Source organism: Momordica charantia (assembly GCF_013281855.1).
Source record: "Momordica charantia cultivar OHB3-1 chromosome 2 unlocalized genomic scaffold, Mcharantia_2.0 BLBB01000002.1, whole genome shotgun sequence".
NCBI lineage: Eukaryota > Viridiplantae > Streptophyta > Magnoliopsida > Cucurbitales > Cucurbitaceae > Momordica > Momordica charantia.
The window spans coordinates 2,694,597-2,713,009 of record NW_028275160.1 but is presented as its reverse complement, the minus strand read 5'-3'; the positions used below and the strand labels follow the sequence as shown (position 1 = coordinate 2,713,009).

Here is an 18,413-nt window from a genome sequence, read left to right as displayed (position 1 = left end):
ATATTCTTCCTTTTCTCTTCAAATACCAATCTTTCCTTCCCCCAATCCATCTCTCTATCCTTTTTTTTTTCTTTTCTCCCTTAATTAATTTCCATAACTTTCTTTTACAACCTTCTTCTTCTTCTTCTTCTTCTTCTTCTTCTTCTTCTTCTTCTTCTTTTTTTCCTTCAATTTTCCCGGAAAATTAAACCCACATGGCCGGAGGCGGTGCCGGAAGATCGTTGGAGGAAACGCCGACGTGGGCCGTCGCCGTCGTCTGCTTCGTCTTGGTTTTGATTTCCATTATCATCGAACACATTCTCCACCTCATCGGAAAGGTACCTAAACCCTAAACGCACCGTTTCACTGACCCCCTCATTTTTCTTTTTGCCGTCCATTTATTTGCACACTTTAAAAGATTCCAATTTTTTGTCGGTCTGAATTTCATTATTAAACCGCAGTGGCTAAAGAAGAAGCACAAACGAGCTCTATATGAAGCGCTCGAGAAGATCAAATCAGGTACCTATACGGCTATACCCAATCTCAAACTCTCATTAATTTTAAATATTTCAACATAAAATTAGAATAATCTTAAAACCAAGATGAAAAAAAAATCTTTAAAATTACATCGAATTTGGATCTAAACCTAAAATTATTGATCAAATTGCAGAGCTAATGCTATTGGGGTTCATATCGTTGTTGCTGACGGTAGCGCAAAGTCTCATCACTAACGTTTGTATACCGCCCGACGTGGCTGCCACGTGGCATCCATGCAGCCCCCAGAGAGAGCAGGAGATAACCAAGCAAGGTGACCTGGTCGTCTCCGACCACAATCGCCGGAAACTTCTGGCCGTCTCGCATGTGAATGCAACTTTCCGCCGCGTCCTCGCCGCTGCCGGTGGAACCGACAAATGTGCAGCAAAGGTACATATAAAAGTATCCAATTTAAAATTAGTACCGTAAATAAATCATTACTATTTTATATAATATATGCGAAGTATTTGATCAAAGCCGCATGAAAACGACGTCGGAATCTTCGTAAAGGGTATGGAAAAAAAGGCATCGGTTTGAAATTTTAATATGGTGATCCACTTCCACAAGCAAGCAACGGAACTTCAATTTAATAATCAAACTAAATTTCTTCCCTCTCTCTTTATTTTTCCATTGTTGCCGCCAGGAGAGATTTAATAGAACAACAAGACATGACCTTTCCTTTTATTTTTCCATTTTTACTTTTAATTAATAGTTTCGGGCAATGGAAAAGTTAAAAAATGAAGCAATTTTTATGGTTTATTAATAAATGCAGGGTAAAGTTCCATTTGTGTCGGAAGGAGGCATACATCAGCTACATATCTTCATCTTCGTGTTGGCCGTTTTCCATGTTCTGTACTGTGTCTTAACTTTGGCTTTGGGGAATGCCAAGGTACGTAAATTTCATTTTTATTACGTCATCATTTTTTTTTTTTGGCTCTCTCTCTATATAATGGAATTTTTGGAAAATAGATGAGAAGGTGGAAGTCGTGGGAGAAGGAAACAAGAACCGTGGAGTACCAATTCTCACATGGTAATTAAATTTTTAATTCAATTCCGCAAATTAAACCAAAAAAAAAAAGAACATGTTTTGAATTCAATTTAATGATGTTTTTATTTAAATTACACGACAGATCCAGAAAGATTCAGGTTTGCAAGGGACACGTCGTTCGGGAGAAGGCACTTGAGCTTTTGGACAAAATCGCCTTTTCTAATATGGATGGTAAGTTATTTTTCATATTCATGTTATTTTTCTTTACCATTTTACAGATTAAGAAAAAAATCGCAATTAATTAATTTTAAGCATTATTAATTAATGAATTAATTGGTCAAGAGAAAAAAGCATTATTAATTAATTGGAAACTCTTTTTTTTCTTGAACGTGTGTAGAGTTTGTTAGATTAGATTAGGGCCACCACCGAATGGTAATGCGGCTGCATGGATGACCACCGGATGTGGTTCCTTTTCTGAAATAACTTTATAAATTATAATTTCAGGACCCCACTTTTGGACGAATTATTGGCGTTTTTGACTTTTTCGTTTGATCCAATTTAATGGGCGTCTGGGATTGAATATATATATATATTGCATTGTTGAATGATCTGTTTGGGAGATTTTGGTTTATTTCCTTTTTGTTGTTTTTTAATTGAGGGGACAATTTTATCTTTTCACGCTTCTGTGTCCGTGGCTTACGCCGTCAGTGTTTATGTCAATAGAGTTTTAAATTCTATTGACTTTTTTATTTTTTATTTTCTTTCTTTTGTATTCAATGCTTTGCTGGTTCATTAATCACCTCCTCCTCCCCTAGTCTACTTATTTCTCTTTCCTTGATTGCTTCTTAAATTGCGTATTCAATCCATTTACTTACTCTGTTCTTTAGACATCTATCTAGTTTGAATGATATTTATTTATGGTTGATTTACCGTGAGTGACGGGCATTGACTATTGAAAGGATTTTATACATTGATTGAGTAGGTAATTAATTGTCCAACTAGATTAATAAATATATATATGATAAGAAAAACCCTATTGACAAAATCCAATTAATATTTGGTATCCATTTTGAGTCTTTTAATGAATCTGTACTTTTTTTTTTTTGGGTGTAGGTTTGTTTCTTCCGACAATTTGTTAGGTCGGTTCCTAAGGTTGATTACTTGACCTTAAGGCATGGCTTCGTCATGGTTAGTCAAATTTTCTCTAATCTGTCTATATTATTATTATTTACGTTAATAATTGATATTTAAATAACAATTAAGTTGATATTATGGAACAGGCGCATCTGGCACCCCACAGCGATCAGAAATTTGACTTCCAAAAGTACATAAAACGCTCCCTGGAAGAAGATTTCAAGGTGGTTGTGGGTATCAGGTAAATTTTATTCCAATTCAGCCCCTCCCAATATCACTTATTCACATTTCATACCCCTCAATGCTAATTAATTAAACTCTCATCTTCAGCCCTCCCATCTGGTTCTTGGCCGTCCTCTTCCTGCTCTTCAACACCCACGGTGTGTAAAATAAATAGAATTATTATTAATTATTGATTAAAAATTAACGACACTGATTTGACCAATTTTTGTGTTTATGTGCAGGGTGGAGGGCATATCTATGGCTGCCGTTTATCCCATTAATTGTAAGATTAATTTGATATTTGACGAGGGGGGCTGGTGATTAATTAAATAATTAAAATGATAATTGTGAAATGAAATGTGCAGATTGTGTTATTGGTGGGAACGAAGTTGCAAGTTATAATTACGAAAATGGCCCTGAGGATTCAAGAGAGAGGAGAGGTGGTGAAGGGGGTACCGGTGGTAGAGCCAGGGGATGACCTGTTTTGGTTCAACCGCCCACGCCTCATCCTCTATCTCATCAATTTCGTGCTCTTTCAGAATGCCTTTCAGCTTGCCTTCTTTGCTTGGACTTGGGTAATTATTCAATTTAAATTCATTATAATTCGATTTTATAGCGTCCTTGTGGGTTATTTATTTATGTAATAATCTTCAATTTTACAGAAAGAATTTGGGATGAAATCTTGCTTCCACGAGCACACGGAGGATTTGGTTATAAGAATTACAATGGGGTACGTTTACACTAAAAAAAAAAAAAAGTCATTAATTAATAGAAAGTATTTAATCAAATTCTGATTATAATTGCAATATTGCAACAGAGTCCTGGTACAGATCCTCTGCAGTTACGTCACGTTGCCCCTCTACGCTTTGGTCACACAGGTACCCAATTTAAAACCTTATGTTTTATTTAAATAATTTTTACTCTATACTTTTTTATGAATTTGATTTGTTTTTTTAGATGGGTTCAACGATGAAGCCGACGATTTTTAACGAGAGAGTAGCGACGGCGTTGAGAAACTGGCACCACACGGCCCGAAAACACATAAAGCATAACCGGGGCTCCGTGACGCCGATGTCGAGCCGGCCGGCGACGCCCTCCCACCACATGTCGCCGGTGCACCTCCTCCGCCACTACCGGAGCGAATTGGACAGCGTCCACACCTCCCCGAGAAGATCCAATTTCGACAACGACCAGTGGGACCCGGAATCCCCATCGCCCTCCCACCACTTCCACCGCCACCCACAAGGCGAAGGCTCCAGTTCCTACAGCCACCACCACCACCGCGACCTCGAGGCTCCCGAAACCGACGCCGGAGAGGATTCGACGCGGCCCGACCAGACCCAGGTCCCGGCTCCGGAGGCCCAACGGACCAATACTGCGGAGCAGCACGAGATTGATGTGGGGCCCAAGGAATTTTCGTTTGATAGAAGAGTTGATACATTATGAGGCTAATTTAATTCTTTCTCAGTTTTTTTTTCTTTTTAATTATTAATTTATAGAGGAGGATGATTGGAGTCGTTCTTTCTAAAATGATGCAATTTCTTGCATTGTTTTTGTATATTATACTTCGTTTCCGTTTCTTTCCCCTTTTTTTAATAGGTTGGATAGGAAATAAGGGTGGGGCGATGGGGTATAGTAAAAAGGAAATGAAGAAAAATAAAACTTTTCTAATTTATTTATTTTCTGTCTTCGAAATATGCGCTTCCATTTCCATCATTCAATTTGAACAACATAATGGGCTCGGATGGATGCTCCAATATTATAGAGAAATTTTCGGATCTGATCGTTTTGTACCCTCTACTCCCTCTTCCTCCTCAATTTGGACAATTAAAAAGAAAAGAGAGGGATGGGAGTTTCGATAAATACAAGATAGATCTTGACCTAAGTATTTTCTCGTTCTTTCTCCCATAGTCTATCACGTAAACGCCACACCCAACTATCACCCTCTCTCTCATCTTCTCATCATTTTGTATATTATTCTACTCACATGACTAGTAATTTATTTATTTATTTTAAATGGGTTGTTTTATTTCATTTATGTATTTTAATTAAATCAAATATATATTTTTTTAATAAATTCTCTCTATCTCTTCTCTATCTCTCAATCGTAGATATAGTTAATAATTCAAATATCGATATCAATAGAGATCAAAGTCTATTTTAAAGAGTACAATATCAATACTAATATACATTACTATTTAAAATGTTCAGCAACATTTCGAAGGATCCTAATATATGAATCAATATCATTTTTTCGAGATATTAAAAAGAACATAAAGAAAGTATCAATAATGATAAATTACATCATAATTAAGTTAAAATAAAGTTTCATTTATTACTTCAAATCATGTTATTCATCAATCTCCACATTTGTCATTTAGCTTTTTGTAAATTTTATCAACGTCAATATTTTTATATAATTATTACTCATACTCTTAGATTTTATTATTACAATGTAGTCAATTATAGTGCAATTAAATTACAATTAAAACTTTTGTTTACCGGTTCTGAAATTTTCATCCACATCCACGTTCCGAACTTTGTCTAATACCAAATCATTGAAATGCCTAAAAGGCTTCTTTAACTCTATAAAAGAAAGAAATGGAATAAAAAAAGGTTGAGAGATTTGTTAGCTAAATTGACGGGACATGTGTAAGGATGAAGGGAAGGGGATAGATATTTTGGAAAATGGAGAAAAGTCAGAAATATTAGTCCCCACCGAATGGCCATTGCCCACAGAAATCCCATTTCATCCCTATCCGATTCCCCACTCTTTCATCAATTATCGACTCCCCAAAAACCTTTTTCAGCTCATCCCATTATAAATATTAAATTCCCATACCCAAAATTCCCACTAATTTAGAAAATTTCGAGATGGAGATGGACACGACGGTGGGCGCGCTTCTGGGGAGGCTGGGCCGCCATTGCTACGCCGTACTGTGCTTGGGAGTGCTGCTTCTGACGGTGGCCGTGGTTCACTACGTCGGCGACGGGGAGCCCACGGACCCACGCCAGAGGACCACGCGCCGCCTTCGCGTCTTGTACGGCCCGCCTCAACGTGGCGCCGACGCCCGCCGTGACACGCCTACGCTTCACGATCCTCCTGTTTCGCACTAGACTGGAGTGTTTTGTCTATGCCTACGCCTGAATCTGGATATTTTTGTAAACTGCTAATAAATGTAAATTATTTTATTTGCTTCCTTTTTCTACCTATCTTTTTATTACTGTATTCAAATGTCAGATAATTGAAAAACATAATTGTCAATTATTATTTGTTCTATGTTGTATTGTAACAATCTCGTCCAATTTAAAATATGAAAAAAAAAAATCAGTATTAAATCATCATATTTTTATTTTTCCGATTTGGCAAATTACACATTGACATACATTTTAAATAATCGATGAATCTGTAAAAAATCAGTTGTAAATAATCATAAAATATCTATCCAAGATAAAAGAATAAAACAAAAAGGTTCAGAATTATTTAATTCATTTATAATATAAGTATTGAGAAAGCACCTGCAATTTACGAAACTACCCCCAAAGTTTATATATTATTATTTATTCACGATTCATTAGTCTGTGAAGGTTCTGGTTTGTTTCTCATTTTCCACCGTTCGGTCGTCTCTCCCGAATCGCCTAATTCCGATCTTCTCCTCCGCGTCCCAATCCATGGCCAGAGGCACCTCTCAATCTCAATCTGCATCCTCTTCGACATCCAGACCTGGCGTCGCGGCTCCGCGTGGCTCCGCGGCGGCGACCGCCGGCCTCCGTCGACGTCGTCTCACATCCACTGGTTCCGCCGGCTCTGGTGGAGTTGTTGGCGCCGGATCGAGTGGCGGTGGCAACATGTTGAGGTTCTACACCGACGATGCTCCTGGCTTGAAGATTTCCCCCACCGTCGTCCTCGTCATGAGCCTCTGTTTCATCGGATTCGTTACCGGCCTCCACGTCTTTGGTAAGCTCTATCGAGCGCGATCCGGCGCGGGAGTTTAATCCTTTTGTCATTTTCGAATATCTTGTTTTTTCGGATCTTTTCATTCCTTAGATAAAATGTTCTTCGGGTTTCGCATCTGACCTGATGACATAACGCTTTGTTCTCGGTTTTTGCTCTGTAAATTACACAATCGTTGTGGTCCCTTGAGGTTTCAATTTTGTCAATTGTGGACGAATCAAAAGGAACTAGATAGTTCTTTTGCTCATTTGTTCTCTTAGCTCAATCCACTTCCTGCGACTGATGCGGATTGCAGGGGTTCTCTAGTCTGTATATGGTTCGTGTTTTCACTGAAAATTGGGGTTTTATATGCTATAAATATATCTGTTTCTTCTAGGTTTCATTTTGGATGAGTGGAGGCTCTGCTCTGTATTTGGGCTCTTCTTAATTAGCACCCATCAATAATGGATTGTGCACGTTTTCTGAAGGATACACACACATTAGATTCTTCCAAAGAAGTTGAAGTTTGGTTGTTTTGTTTGGTAAGCGTTTTTTTACAACCACTTCTACTTATAATTAGAGATGAGAAGATAGAATCAAATTCCATTGCACAAAGCTTCTTTTGATTTGTAGTTTTAGCTTTATAACTTTTGTACTAGTGGGTAAACTGGAAGTAAAGTGTAAAGTGCGCTTGAAGGCTTCTTTCTAAGGTAGAGAGTATTTAGAAGGATGTATAAAATAGGCTCCCGGCGCAGAAGCAAGATTTCTGAGTGAAGATTTCAGTTTCCATTGGATAAGACTCCAATAATCTTTCATAATTGAGTTTCTAAGCCTGTGAGGAGGGCTCCATTTAAAGGAATTCTTGGCTGCAAGCTGAACGGGAGGGTGTTGATCTCTTTTTTTGGCCGAAGCCATATTTTTTCAGCCAAATATTTGGAGGGCAGTTTATAATTCATTGTGTCTTGTTTTTCCTTTTTCTTTGTGAGGGTTGGGTTGAGTTCTATGCACTGAATGGTGCCATTTGGAAGAATAAACTCATCTGAAAATTTGATATTTTGGAAGCTGAAGCATTATTCATTTGTCTTTCTGTGAAGGAAACGAGTGTGTGTTCATATCTAAGCTTTAGGATGTTGAAAAATCTTAGGCTTGTGTGTATTGGGAATTGGGATGTAGTAGAGAGTTCCAGACCCTGGTTTTTTTGCTTCTTTTTGGGATTCGCTTCAATGGACTTGATCGAATGGAACAATTCTGATTCATAAATTTATTCCAATTTGAATCTCACCAGTCAGTTGCTGTTTAATTGACTGATAATTCAGAAGTTTACATCTGCAGAGCTGTTGGAGAATTGCATGAGAAATATCAATGATTACTATAAATAGATGAAATTATTTGTATTGTGGGTTGTGTTTGCAACAAAAAATGTCTTGATGCTTTCTTCTGAGAGGATGGAATAAAATTTTCTCCCACTCGGGGGTGGACGTCTTAAATTTTAATTAAGGGCGTGCCTGTGGTTCACACAAATATAGCGCTGCATTCTAAAAGGGGAAACAAACGGAAAATACTATTCTATGGTATTCAGCTTTTTTTCATCGTCCGTCAAAAATAACGGAATTTTCAAAGGTAACGAATCTATCTGTCTTTGGCATTCATAGAGACGACTCTATGAATTATAGTCGGTAGAAGCAAGATTTTGAAAACGATTGCGGCGAGGTTGGTTTTGAACAACGGCAAAGTAGAGGAGGCTTGGAAGTGGCAAAGAGGAGAGAGGGCTGCGATCGAAGGGGCGATGGTCCTTAGCTTGGAAAGTCACCGAATTTGAACCAGCCCTTGCACAAATAGTATTTAAATTTTTTTTTTTTTAATTTTTCTACATGGATCTAAGTTAGCAATGCATTAGAATTATGTTAAATTTAACAAAATAAAATTATTATTCTGAAGGATAGTTATAATAGTATGGACGAAAGAATTGAGTGTTTCAAGAGTATTAGAAAATTAAGGAAAACACATAAGTTGGCTAAGTTCTATTGCGTGAGTGAAATATTAAATGTCACAATAACAGCAAGCATGAAAGTACTTCTTTTTTTTTTCCTCCTTTCCGACCTTTTTTTTTGTTTTTGTGGTAGTTGAAGGATTAAAATAAATTTGAAGAGAGTAAAATGAGATTTAAACCCAAATTTGATTAAAATGGTTTTTCTAATTAAATTTTAAGCCAAATATATGTTGAACTTAGTCTCTATTATTTAAAAGTTTTAATTTAATCTCTAACTATTGGTAAATGTTAAAATTGACTAATGATAAACTTACCTAACATAATATTTTAGTGAATTGTTGAAAATGTAGAGGATAAATTTATATAAGAGATGAAAAACTCTAATTTTCTCTCTAAATTTTTAAAAATTTTATAGAAATTCAAAGGGTAGCGTGGTTGTCAACGGCTTGAAATCTCTTGGTCAAACTGGCTTAGAGATACAGAAACTCCTGTCCCTCGTATTTGAGCCCAGGTGCAGGCTCAAGCGTCCTGAATATAGAGGAGTAAAGCTTTGATTCCCCGTTATATATTAGAAAAAAAGTTTTGAAATTTTTTTTTATGATATATTTTCTCCTCTAAAATTTTACGTCAATTCACTTCCCTCTGGCAAATTATGAAAAATTAAATTAAAAAATATTTAAACATTCGAGACTAGATTGAAATCTTTTATAAAATAAGACTAAACCGAAGAGAGAGAAAAAATATACTTCCAAACATCGAAGATTTAACATATACTTAGCCTCAACTTTATTTTAAATCTTTTATGGTAAATTTTATATATAACTTTTTTCGTTTAAAAGTTTTTTTTTTTTTTTTTTTTTTTTTAGGATGGTGGTTACCCGCCATCTGTTTCTCCTGCATCTTCGAAACCGGTTTGTCCGCTGGACGTCTGAGAGTCAGAAGAGAAGATGGGTTCCAATTTCATGGGTGTTCATCCAAACAAAACCAAACAAAACGCAACCAGAATCCAATTCCTTCAATCTTTTTTCCTTTTTCGTCCTCCAGATTTGTGCCTGATCCTCATCCTGATTCCGAGCAAAAATGACCGTCATCGACATCATCTTCCGTGTCGACGCCATCTGCCAGAAATACGACAAGTATGATGTCGAGAAGCAGCGCGAGCTCAATGCCTATGGAGACGATGTCTTTGCTCGCCTCTTCGCCGCCGTTGAGCTCGAAATCGAAGCCGCTCTCAAGGTTTCTCCAATCTCCCTTCCTCCTGCTTCTAATTCTTGGATTGGATTGCCCGACATTAATTGATTCTTTTTAGAAATCTGAGACCGCCGCGACTGAGAAGAATAGGGCTTCTGCAGTTGCGATGAACGCCGAGGTACGCCGGAAGAAGGCCCGATTGATGGACGAAGTCCCTAAGCTCCATAAATTGGCCCGCAAGAAGGTCAAAACAAAATTTCCCCGCTCTAATTTGGGCTTTGGCTTTCTCCTCTCTTTTCTTTTTGATTTCTTAATTTAATTGAATGTGATTGTTTATGAGGACAGGTTAAAGGGCTTCCGAAAGAAGAGCTTGCGGTGAGAGGCGACCTTGTTCTTGCGCTTGAAGAGAGGATTAAGGCGATACCGGATGGGGCTACCTCAGCAGGCAAACAATCTGGAGGATGGGCATCCTCCTCATCATCTAAAAACATCAAGTTTGATTCATCATCAGGTTTCTTAATCAAGCTAGAGATATGTTATGTTTGTTCATTTTTTGTTTTACTTTCTTAAATGGGAAACTATATGAGGCTTCATTGTTTTATGACCAAATCTTAGATGGAAACTTTGAGAGCGAGTATTTCCAGCAAAGTGAAGAATCGAGTCAGTTTCGGCAGGACTATGAAATGCGGAAGATGAAACAGGCATGTGAGTTTCTTTACCAATTTTCTGCCATGGAAATTTGTTATTAAATTGCACTAGACGAATAAGAAAGAAATAACATTGTAGAGGCTTGATCAAATCGGATGAGTTGGAGCAAATTTATTCTTTTGATGTATTCTCGCATTAATGGACCCGCCTCATCATTGAAAGAAAAAAATTAGCACCAAAGGAAATAGCGAGATGGTTGTTTTTGTCGTTCCTACAAAACAAAGATCGGTTGATCAGTTTTGTATAATAGTGAGACTGTGTTTCCTTCATCTTTACAGGATCAAGGTCTCGATATCATATCTGAAGGATTGGATATGCTAAAAGATCTGGCCCATGAAATGAATGAGGTCAGTAGTGAAAGAAAAACACGGACAAATTGAGTGGTTTAATAGTGCTCTGTTTGGGCCATCTAATTGGTTTTATCCTTGTCCAGGAATTGGATAGGCAAGTTCCATTAATCGACGAGATAGATGCAAAGGTAGAATTTACAGGCTTGTTTGGTCGAGGTTGAGCAAATGATAAGTCTCTTAGCTGGTTCTGTTCTTGACATTTCTGCAGGTAGACAAGGTGACTAATGAGATTAAAAATACTAATGTTAGGCTCAAGGAAACACTCTATGAGGTAACTAATGTCTTATCCAAACTTGTCGTTTCATTCATTAAAGCAAGTATTGTCCAAACGAACAGCCCTTTTTATTGTATTTTCGTATTCGAAGGTGAGATCGAGCCAAAACTTTTGCATTGATATTATTCTTCTATGCGTAATTCTTGGAATTGCTTCTTACTTGTACAAGTAAGTTCTCTCTCCCATCTTTCCAAAAGATTGCCGTTCTCTTCTAACATATTTATCTAATACTTGTCATGTTTCTACAGTATATTAAGCTGAGATGATTTAAGAGCTTCTTGTCTCACGTGTTTAATTGTGGGATGATCCTAAACTTAGAGGTATCATGGAGGAGCATTCATCGAATAACATTTTTCAATGATGTTCTTAGCTATGGGTAGAATTTCTTTATTTCATTATTGGATTTACTATCTCGCATTTTCACTCAGCATTTATGTAATTGGAAGAATTCAAATATCAATATTATCTTCTCGACTTTGGTTTCTGCTTTTGTAATGCTTCATCGTCATAAGTGATGGTGTAATTGTGATAATATGGTAAGAATATTATATACTTTAATGGAAAAAAATCATTGAAATTGTGGAAATTAATGAAAAAGTATTTTATTTAGTAAAAAAAAATTTAATTGTATCGCTATAATCGATCACTTTTAACCATCATATGTAAAAATATGAGTAACTTACTTGTGAAAATGTCGACATGTCTACGGCATGAAAAAAATCGACTTTCTTCCTATGTCGATGTCGACATGTCTCTCGACATTTTGAATCATGTTTGTACCCGCTTGAAAATGGGGAGAATGTTAAAATTCTTGTAGAGCATTTTCATACTCAACATACCTCCCCATGATGGACTCCAGGTACCAGATTTATTTCTCACCTCTGATCTTGAGTCTAAATAACCCTTCTTTTTAAACAACTTTTGTTAGAATTCCTGTTAGAATAGAATCAAGATGTCGTTAACAGATTACAGAACTGTTAGGAGGGGAATAAAGACGGTATGTTCTACCTCCCATGTATGATCATTGACATGATAAAAAATAAGCCTAAATATCACACATCAAGATAACAAAATGAAGTGTTAGATTAAAATATGAAGAAGCCTAGCCTTTCCCTGATTCCGCCATGCTTCTCTCCTTTAACGCATCTTCAAATTTTAATTTTTCTGGGACAAAATCTGAAAAGGGAAAAAAAAAGTATCGTGACGTTTTATAAGTTGTCTATCGAGTTAGATTTCTCATCATCTGAAATAATAGAAGTAGTTGAGCATATATAAGAGCCGTGTATAAGTACCTGAAAGAAAGTCATACCTCTTCCTTTTACAAACTACCGATGCTGCAACAACAAAGGATAATCTTACTACTACTTCAGTGAAAGTCTTACATCTAAAATAATGCTTCGTTAATCAATCAGAAACATGTTTTCTGAACTGAATTAGGTGGCTATTATCCAAAGAGAGCAGATTCTAAAGTTAAATTTCAAGCAGGATAAAGGATGGTCTATGATAAGGTTCCAGAAATACATTTGAATTGAACACATCTTATTTCGATTGCTGGAGGTACAACATATGCATAGAAATTCAATGATGTTCCCATAGGTAACTCCGGAAAAGATAAATTTTCTTTATTTCCTTCCTTTTAACCGCCATATAGTTCACCATCAAAATGTTGTCAATAAATAAAAGAAGGGTCATCAGAATTCCCTCATGTAAAATTGGAAGCAATACCAGATAAAATGAAGCAATATGTAAAGTGAAAGTCTAATCAAACTTTCAGCATTATTTTGATAAAATCGCCTAGACAGATGATAGATACTTGAATTAACTTTCTATTAATGGATGGAATACATTATACAAAACTAAGGGAAGAGATCCAGGAGTCTTCTTGTTCGCTCCTCATCTAAATTGAAATTTCTACTAGATTCACAATGCCCCATTATCAATTCCCAAATATACTCTCCTCCAATTCGGTCCCTTGTCTGTCTCGTTGACCACCCAACTTAAGAATTACCCAAGATAAGGAAGGCCGATATTCAGCCCTCCCCAACTCACTTATTCCCTTCCCAAGTATCGGATTGAACTACTAGCCATTTCTTATTCCTCCACATATACGTGAACTTATTGGGAGTCTCTCTACACATAATTTGGGTCAGTAAATCATCCAATTCCAGCCAGATAAAATGTGGCTTTGTGATATGATTTAACAAAAACTTCCATGCCACCATAGAAATCGTCTCTTTGAAAGCATAAACCAACGCACTGATAATACAAATCAGTAATTCCACAACACAACATAAAATTATAGATGAGGCTGATAATACAAATCCCTTTACCAAGAAGTTAGAGTAACCTATATCTAAGTTCACAGTCCATGTTAAAATGTGACAGGACCCTGATATCTTCCCATCATGCTGTTATTCATTTTGCAGCATGAATACAGAAAGAAATCAGACGCTATTAAATGTGAGCCCTTGTATCATGAGGAGCATAAATTAAAACATTGCAGCCCATTAAAAGTTAAAGCTCTGTCATGATGTGTATATGCTAGTGGAGTTGGAACCCTCTCAACTATTTTCAGGTCCAATTTTTACTTTTTTTTATTTTAATAATTGTAAATTGCAATTGAAATATACTATGATATAATTTGCAGGTGTCACATTATTTAGAACAGGGAGTAGAAACTTTACATAGATGCTTGTAAGCAAGAGACTTTTTCCGATCCTGAGCACAGCAAGCATAAGCATCTTTGCAAAATTGTACGAGAAACATCTCCTGCAACAATTAAGAAGTTTTTGCAGACGCAACAGAATCAATTTTAGAAACAATAAACGTAAGATTATAGAACAATTTCTCCCCAACCCACCACCCACCAACAGAAAATACCTAATTCTTTAATCGAACTCTAATCGAGCAGTTCTGGGAGCACAATTCACTGGTTGGGGGGCGCTTACCGTGGCTTTGTTGACGAGAAACAAGGCTTCCTGATTTATACGTAAATCAGAATTTTCGTCCCTCGTGATTTTTTTGATCCGATGCATTGGGAATTTGTAAATCTTCTCCTCGACTTGTTCTTCTTCTTCTTCTTCTTCTTCGTAACCATTCTCTTCCTTCTTCCCATGGTTCCGCTTTACTTTCTTCGATTTCGAGCTGTTAGCTTTTCTACTCGTGGTTTCGGTTCTGTCTTCATCGGCGTCGTCCTCTCTAGATGCTGAATCTGGAGCAGAGATCTCAAAGACGTCGTTCTCCTCGGCGGAGCCATTGTTGGCGTGCTTCTTGTTGCTAATCTTCTTCTTGTTGTTGTTCTTCTTGGAAACGTCCTTGTCGGATTTTGTGGCGTTGCTGAGGGTTTTGGTTTTGGCTTTGGCTTTGGTTTTGGTGGCTGATTTCGATGTTCCCGCTTCTTTGCTCTTCGCTTCAGTACTAGATTTTTTGGACGAAGCCATTGTTAAAGTTCGGTGTTTCTGAAATTAGGGGAAGTCTCGGTCCTTTTTCACCACGGATTTTACTGTGTGTTTGCTTTTTTTGGGCCTTCGTTGGGCCCATTCAGATGGCCCGTACACTATCTCAAAAAAATAAAGGCCCATATATCATCTCCAAAAAAATAAAACTAAAAAACCATGTCAATATATCAAGTAGGGCTATTTCCAAAATTGTGACAATAAATTTCGTTATTATTTTTATTTTTTAAGTTCAATAAAAGTATGGGATCCGTCAAAAATTTAAATTAAAAAAAAAAAGTAAGAGGAGATTCGACCTCAAGGGAAGTAAGTTAGTACTTCAGCCTATTGAAATAGTCACTATTAATTTAAACCCGTGAAATTTGTGTTATTTTGACAATAACTTGTTGTACAAGGAAAGACCACTTTTCAAATATTGATGGGTTTAAAGAGCAATTGTAAAATAAATCCTAATAACAAAATAGTTAGGAAACAGATTTAATTTGTTTGAGTAAGAAAAATATTCTTTCTTCTCTAAAATAATTTGATAGTCCATAAAGTTGTAATTTAAACCCCTTCTTTTATTAAAACTTAAAACGATAAAAAACAAAACATATTTAGGAAAGACTAATTTCTTTTCTTTTTCCTATTTCTGAAGTTTACTCGCTGCTATTTGAAACTTCCTATAACAGCACATTAACGAATGATTAATCCAGTGCAAAAGGAAATGCCTTTTTTTAAAATTAAACTCCATGTACAGAACCTCCTACACAGAGTACCAGCAATTTGAAAGGAATACAACAGAAGAATATTGTGTAACTTAGCATAAGGAAGATAAAACCTGGTGCAGGCTGCAGAATAAATCCAATGAACCTAGAATGAAACTTAAGAATGTAAATATGAGTTCTGGTGGGGTGGGGTTTCACTTTGTTTAAACTAAAGAAATATAGGAAGGTCACTCTTTGATCTTTCGAGTCTTGCATTGTCGACTCCTTCGATTGCTATACTACTTGAGGATCCATCAACTTCACCAGCCATCTTCAAGAAGTAACTGTGCCTGCAAAATCCATTATCGAAACTCACTCGAGATGATCATTACGACATGTTAGGTACAAGGTAGGATTTCAAGTTGAGACTAAGTTATACCATCTACTATCTGATGTTAATTCAGGATGGAAGGCAGTTGCCAGCAAGTTCCCTTGCCTCACCGCTACAATCACTTTACTTTCTGATCCTTTTTCCTAAGATAAACAAACCACAGTGTGAAAGGGAGGAAGAAAAATGAAGGCAAATGAGAATTCCAGTACAGAGTGAGTTCTCAACAGTTCTACTATTGAACTACGTCTCACAACCTGACTGCTTATAGCCTGAAACTTCCTGGTTTATACATACAGATTACAGTGATTTAGATGTTCAAATTAATAGGGCGGTGTGTAGATGTTATGAGATATTCTGGTGCTCAAAAATAACATAGAACAAACCTCTTTGTCTTCGCCAGTGGAATTTGAATTCACGTTAGAGTTTGAGGAGACAGGGCAGTGAGCCAGAACTTGGACTTCTGGTCCCACGTCAAGAATTGCAGGAGCTCGGATGAAAACTCCACGAAATGTTTCTGGACCACCTTCTGTAGCCACAAGCTCTGGCATCGAGAGCTCTGCCTCAAAGCTTTGAAGCTAAATAATCATGATCTCCTTAAATTAGGAAAATCTGAACTCGACAAATGGACAATGAATAAAGGGAACTCCAATATCACATTGGGAAACAACATCTAAGAAGAACTTCTTTGGACAACTGTGAGGGTCTAGATCAACTTAATGTACAACAAAAAATCAAAAACCATTGAGGTTTTTGTATTCTTAACTCCATGCTTCAATTAAAACTTCATGCAAGTAGAGCTCATCGTGCTTGTGATAAGGAGGATTTAAATCATCAAGTATGGGACTTTCATTGGAGCAAAGTCATTATTTGAGCCAGTGAACATATAGATTTTAAATACGTCAAATAGCATAGTTCAAAGATTCCAAGAGATCCTATTATGGACATGAACGAGTATCTCCACTCTTCAGATCCTTTATGGTTATATTTTTCCAACATGATATGATTCGAGAAACTCCATGTAAATCATAGGTGCTACAAAGCCACAGTGGCAAAGATAGCTTTATGCAAATTTTATTCCTATACATGTTCCGTACCAATTTCCAAGATTCTTTTGTTTTCCAGCTATTGCTTATGCATCTTGATAAACATAATCCAACATGAGAAGCAAGAGAGAGTTACCTGACTTCCAAAGAAGTTTCTGTGGACAGTACAATCAAGACCTCCTACTAATTCCTGTCCGCCGGTTTTCTGTCCTGGAAGTACATGTATCCATATCAAATTTGTAACACATTTCAAGCAGAGGTGGAGTTAGTGAAAGAAACCATCCGAATGTGAGATGTTCGAGGAAAAATGGAAGGAAATCTAACCAGTAGCTTTGTTTGCTAAAAAGATAAGCCCTGCACATGTGCCCCAGACAGGCTTCCCCATTCTTACAAACTCTCGCAAAGCAGGAAACTGAAGATATACAAAAATACGACAAGATAAATATTACAATCGATTCTAATTCTAAGTCCCATCTGATACGAGCCCATCCAAACGAACACAGACGATTTTCTCGTAAATTTGGGATGTCTGATATGTCTAATCCGAGAAAACAGCTTTGAGCGGGTTGAATAAAATCGAGCAGTTTAGACACCAACAAGGTTTTGAAGATGGCACTGCTGCTTATTACGCGATTGACAGCAGGATCCTTCAACTTTTTTCCTTCTTTCTGTGCTCGCTTTTTTTGTTATTACAAATTATAGACATGCAGGCATGCATGCCTTTCGAAGATTGCGAAAGCTTGTACCGTGTTTGAATCAAATTTAGGACAAACTAAAGAAAAACTTGGAAGATGTTCAGAGATGCAACATTAAAGGAAAGAGAGCAAACCAGATTATGGAGCTCAGCAAGTTTGGCCATGGTGGTGCTTTCCCCGCCGGGGATGATCAAAGAAGCTACATTAAGAAGCTGCTCGGGCTTCCTTATCTCTACGCCCTTCACTCCAAGCCTTCTCAAAGCTGTGCGTCACAGTAAATTAAGGGCGGAAACTTGTCGCATTAAAACAAGCGTGTATTCATCGACAAAAATGGCAACTACAAAGGGAAGTAGCGATGGATAAGAAGGAGATACCTGAGATGTGCTCGTTAAAAGATCCCTGCAAAGCTAGAACGCCGACGATCGCCATGTTCGTCGATTGGAACGTTCAGTGGCCCTAGAAGCGGCCAACTCCGGTGACGATTGACGGAAACGCGGGTAGTGGGAGTGAGCGATGGAGAGAATCAGAAGCGTGAGTTGATTGAACACTTCGTACCTCTCGTTTCGAGTGGCGCTTATTGGAAAACGGAAACCCCACTCTGCGGCAGAGGCGGCTGAGAATCGGCCTTTTTCCAAATGGTGCTGTTTTCCTTTTTAAAAGGACGGTAAAATTGCAAATTTAATCCTCTTAGTTTTAGCTTTAATTATTTTGTTAATTTTCTTTTTCTTTTTTAACTTCGTCAATAGGACAATTAAGATGGATATCGAACCCTTAATTCAAAAGAATTTCTATTAAATATTTTAATCAATTGAACTATACTCGAGTCATCAGTTAATTTA

General features: G+C 37.1%; 5 protein-coding genes across 6 annotated transcripts; 3 read left to right on the top strand and 2 right to left on the bottom strand.

Annotated features, from left to right (window-relative positions):
* The first annotated feature begins 18 nt into the window (after positions 1-18).
* On the top strand, positions 19-4,536 carry LOC111010985 (MLO-like protein 6). Its single transcript, XM_022284579.2, has 14 exons — positions 19-317; positions 441-498; positions 650-903; positions 1,286-1,402; positions 1,483-1,543; positions 1,644-1,732; positions 2,615-2,689; positions 2,782-2,876; positions 2,966-3,015; positions 3,100-3,140; positions 3,223-3,432; positions 3,520-3,587; positions 3,675-3,735; positions 3,815-4,536. The coding sequence occupies exons 1-14, from the start codon at positions 195-197 to the stop codon at positions 4,301-4,303; spliced, it is 1,791 nt and encodes a 596-aa protein (XP_022140271.1). The 5' UTR covers positions 19-194; the 3' UTR covers positions 4,304-4,536.
* Positions 4,537-6,428: 1,892 nt separating this feature from the next.
* LOC111011042 (Preprotein translocase Sec, Sec61-beta subunit protein) lies at positions 6,429-7,194 on the top strand. Its single transcript, XM_022284655.2, has one exon. The coding sequence runs from the start codon at positions 6,530-6,532 to the stop codon at positions 6,851-6,853; it is 324 nt and encodes a 107-aa protein (XP_022140347.1). The 5' UTR covers positions 6,429-6,529; the 3' UTR covers positions 6,854-7,194.
* A 2,473-nt stretch (positions 7,195-9,667) lies between these two features.
* LOC111011238 (syntaxin-71-like) lies at positions 9,668-12,188 on the top strand. Of its 2 annotated transcripts, XM_088120813.1 has the most exons (9): positions 9,668-10,017; positions 10,091-10,216; positions 10,318-10,483; positions 10,588-10,673; positions 10,959-11,027; positions 11,114-11,158; positions 11,239-11,301; positions 11,396-11,472; positions 11,553-12,188. In XM_088120813.1, exons 1-9 carry the CDS (start codon positions 9,862-9,864, stop codon positions 11,563-11,565), a joined length of 801 nt encoding a protein of 266 aa, XP_087976939.1. In that variant the 5' UTR covers positions 9,668-9,861; the 3' UTR covers positions 11,566-12,188. The 2 variants fall into 2 exon arrangements, with proteins under 2 accessions (XP_087976939.1, XP_087976940.1); XM_088120814.1 differs by lacking the exon at positions 11,553-12,188 and having other exon boundaries at positions 11,396-11,476.
* A 3-nt stretch (positions 12,189-12,191) lies between these two features.
* Positions 12,192-14,885, bottom strand: NF-YC10 (nuclear factor Y, subunit C10). The gene is made up of 4 exons (XM_022285049.2): positions 14,253-14,885; positions 13,989-14,073; positions 12,597-12,638; positions 12,192-12,480 (listed from the first exon to the last, which is right to left on the bottom strand). The coding sequence occupies exons 1-4, from the start codon at positions 14,742-14,744 to the stop codon at positions 12,407-12,409; spliced, it is 693 nt and encodes a 230-aa protein (XP_022140741.1). The 5' UTR covers positions 14,745-14,885; the 3' UTR covers positions 12,192-12,406.
* Positions 14,886-15,445: 560 nt separating this feature from the next.
* Positions 15,446-18,215, bottom strand: PDX2 (pyridoxine biosynthesis 2). The gene is made up of 7 exons (XM_022285051.2): positions 17,949-18,215; positions 17,709-17,836; positions 17,204-17,291; positions 17,016-17,089; positions 16,220-16,411; positions 15,885-15,979; positions 15,446-15,795 (listed from the first exon to the last, which is right to left on the bottom strand). The coding sequence occupies exons 1-7, from the start codon at positions 18,001-18,003 to the stop codon at positions 15,675-15,677; spliced, it is 753 nt and encodes a 250-aa protein (XP_022140743.1). The 5' UTR covers positions 18,004-18,215; the 3' UTR covers positions 15,446-15,674.
* Positions 18,216-18,413: the final 198 nt, after the last annotated feature.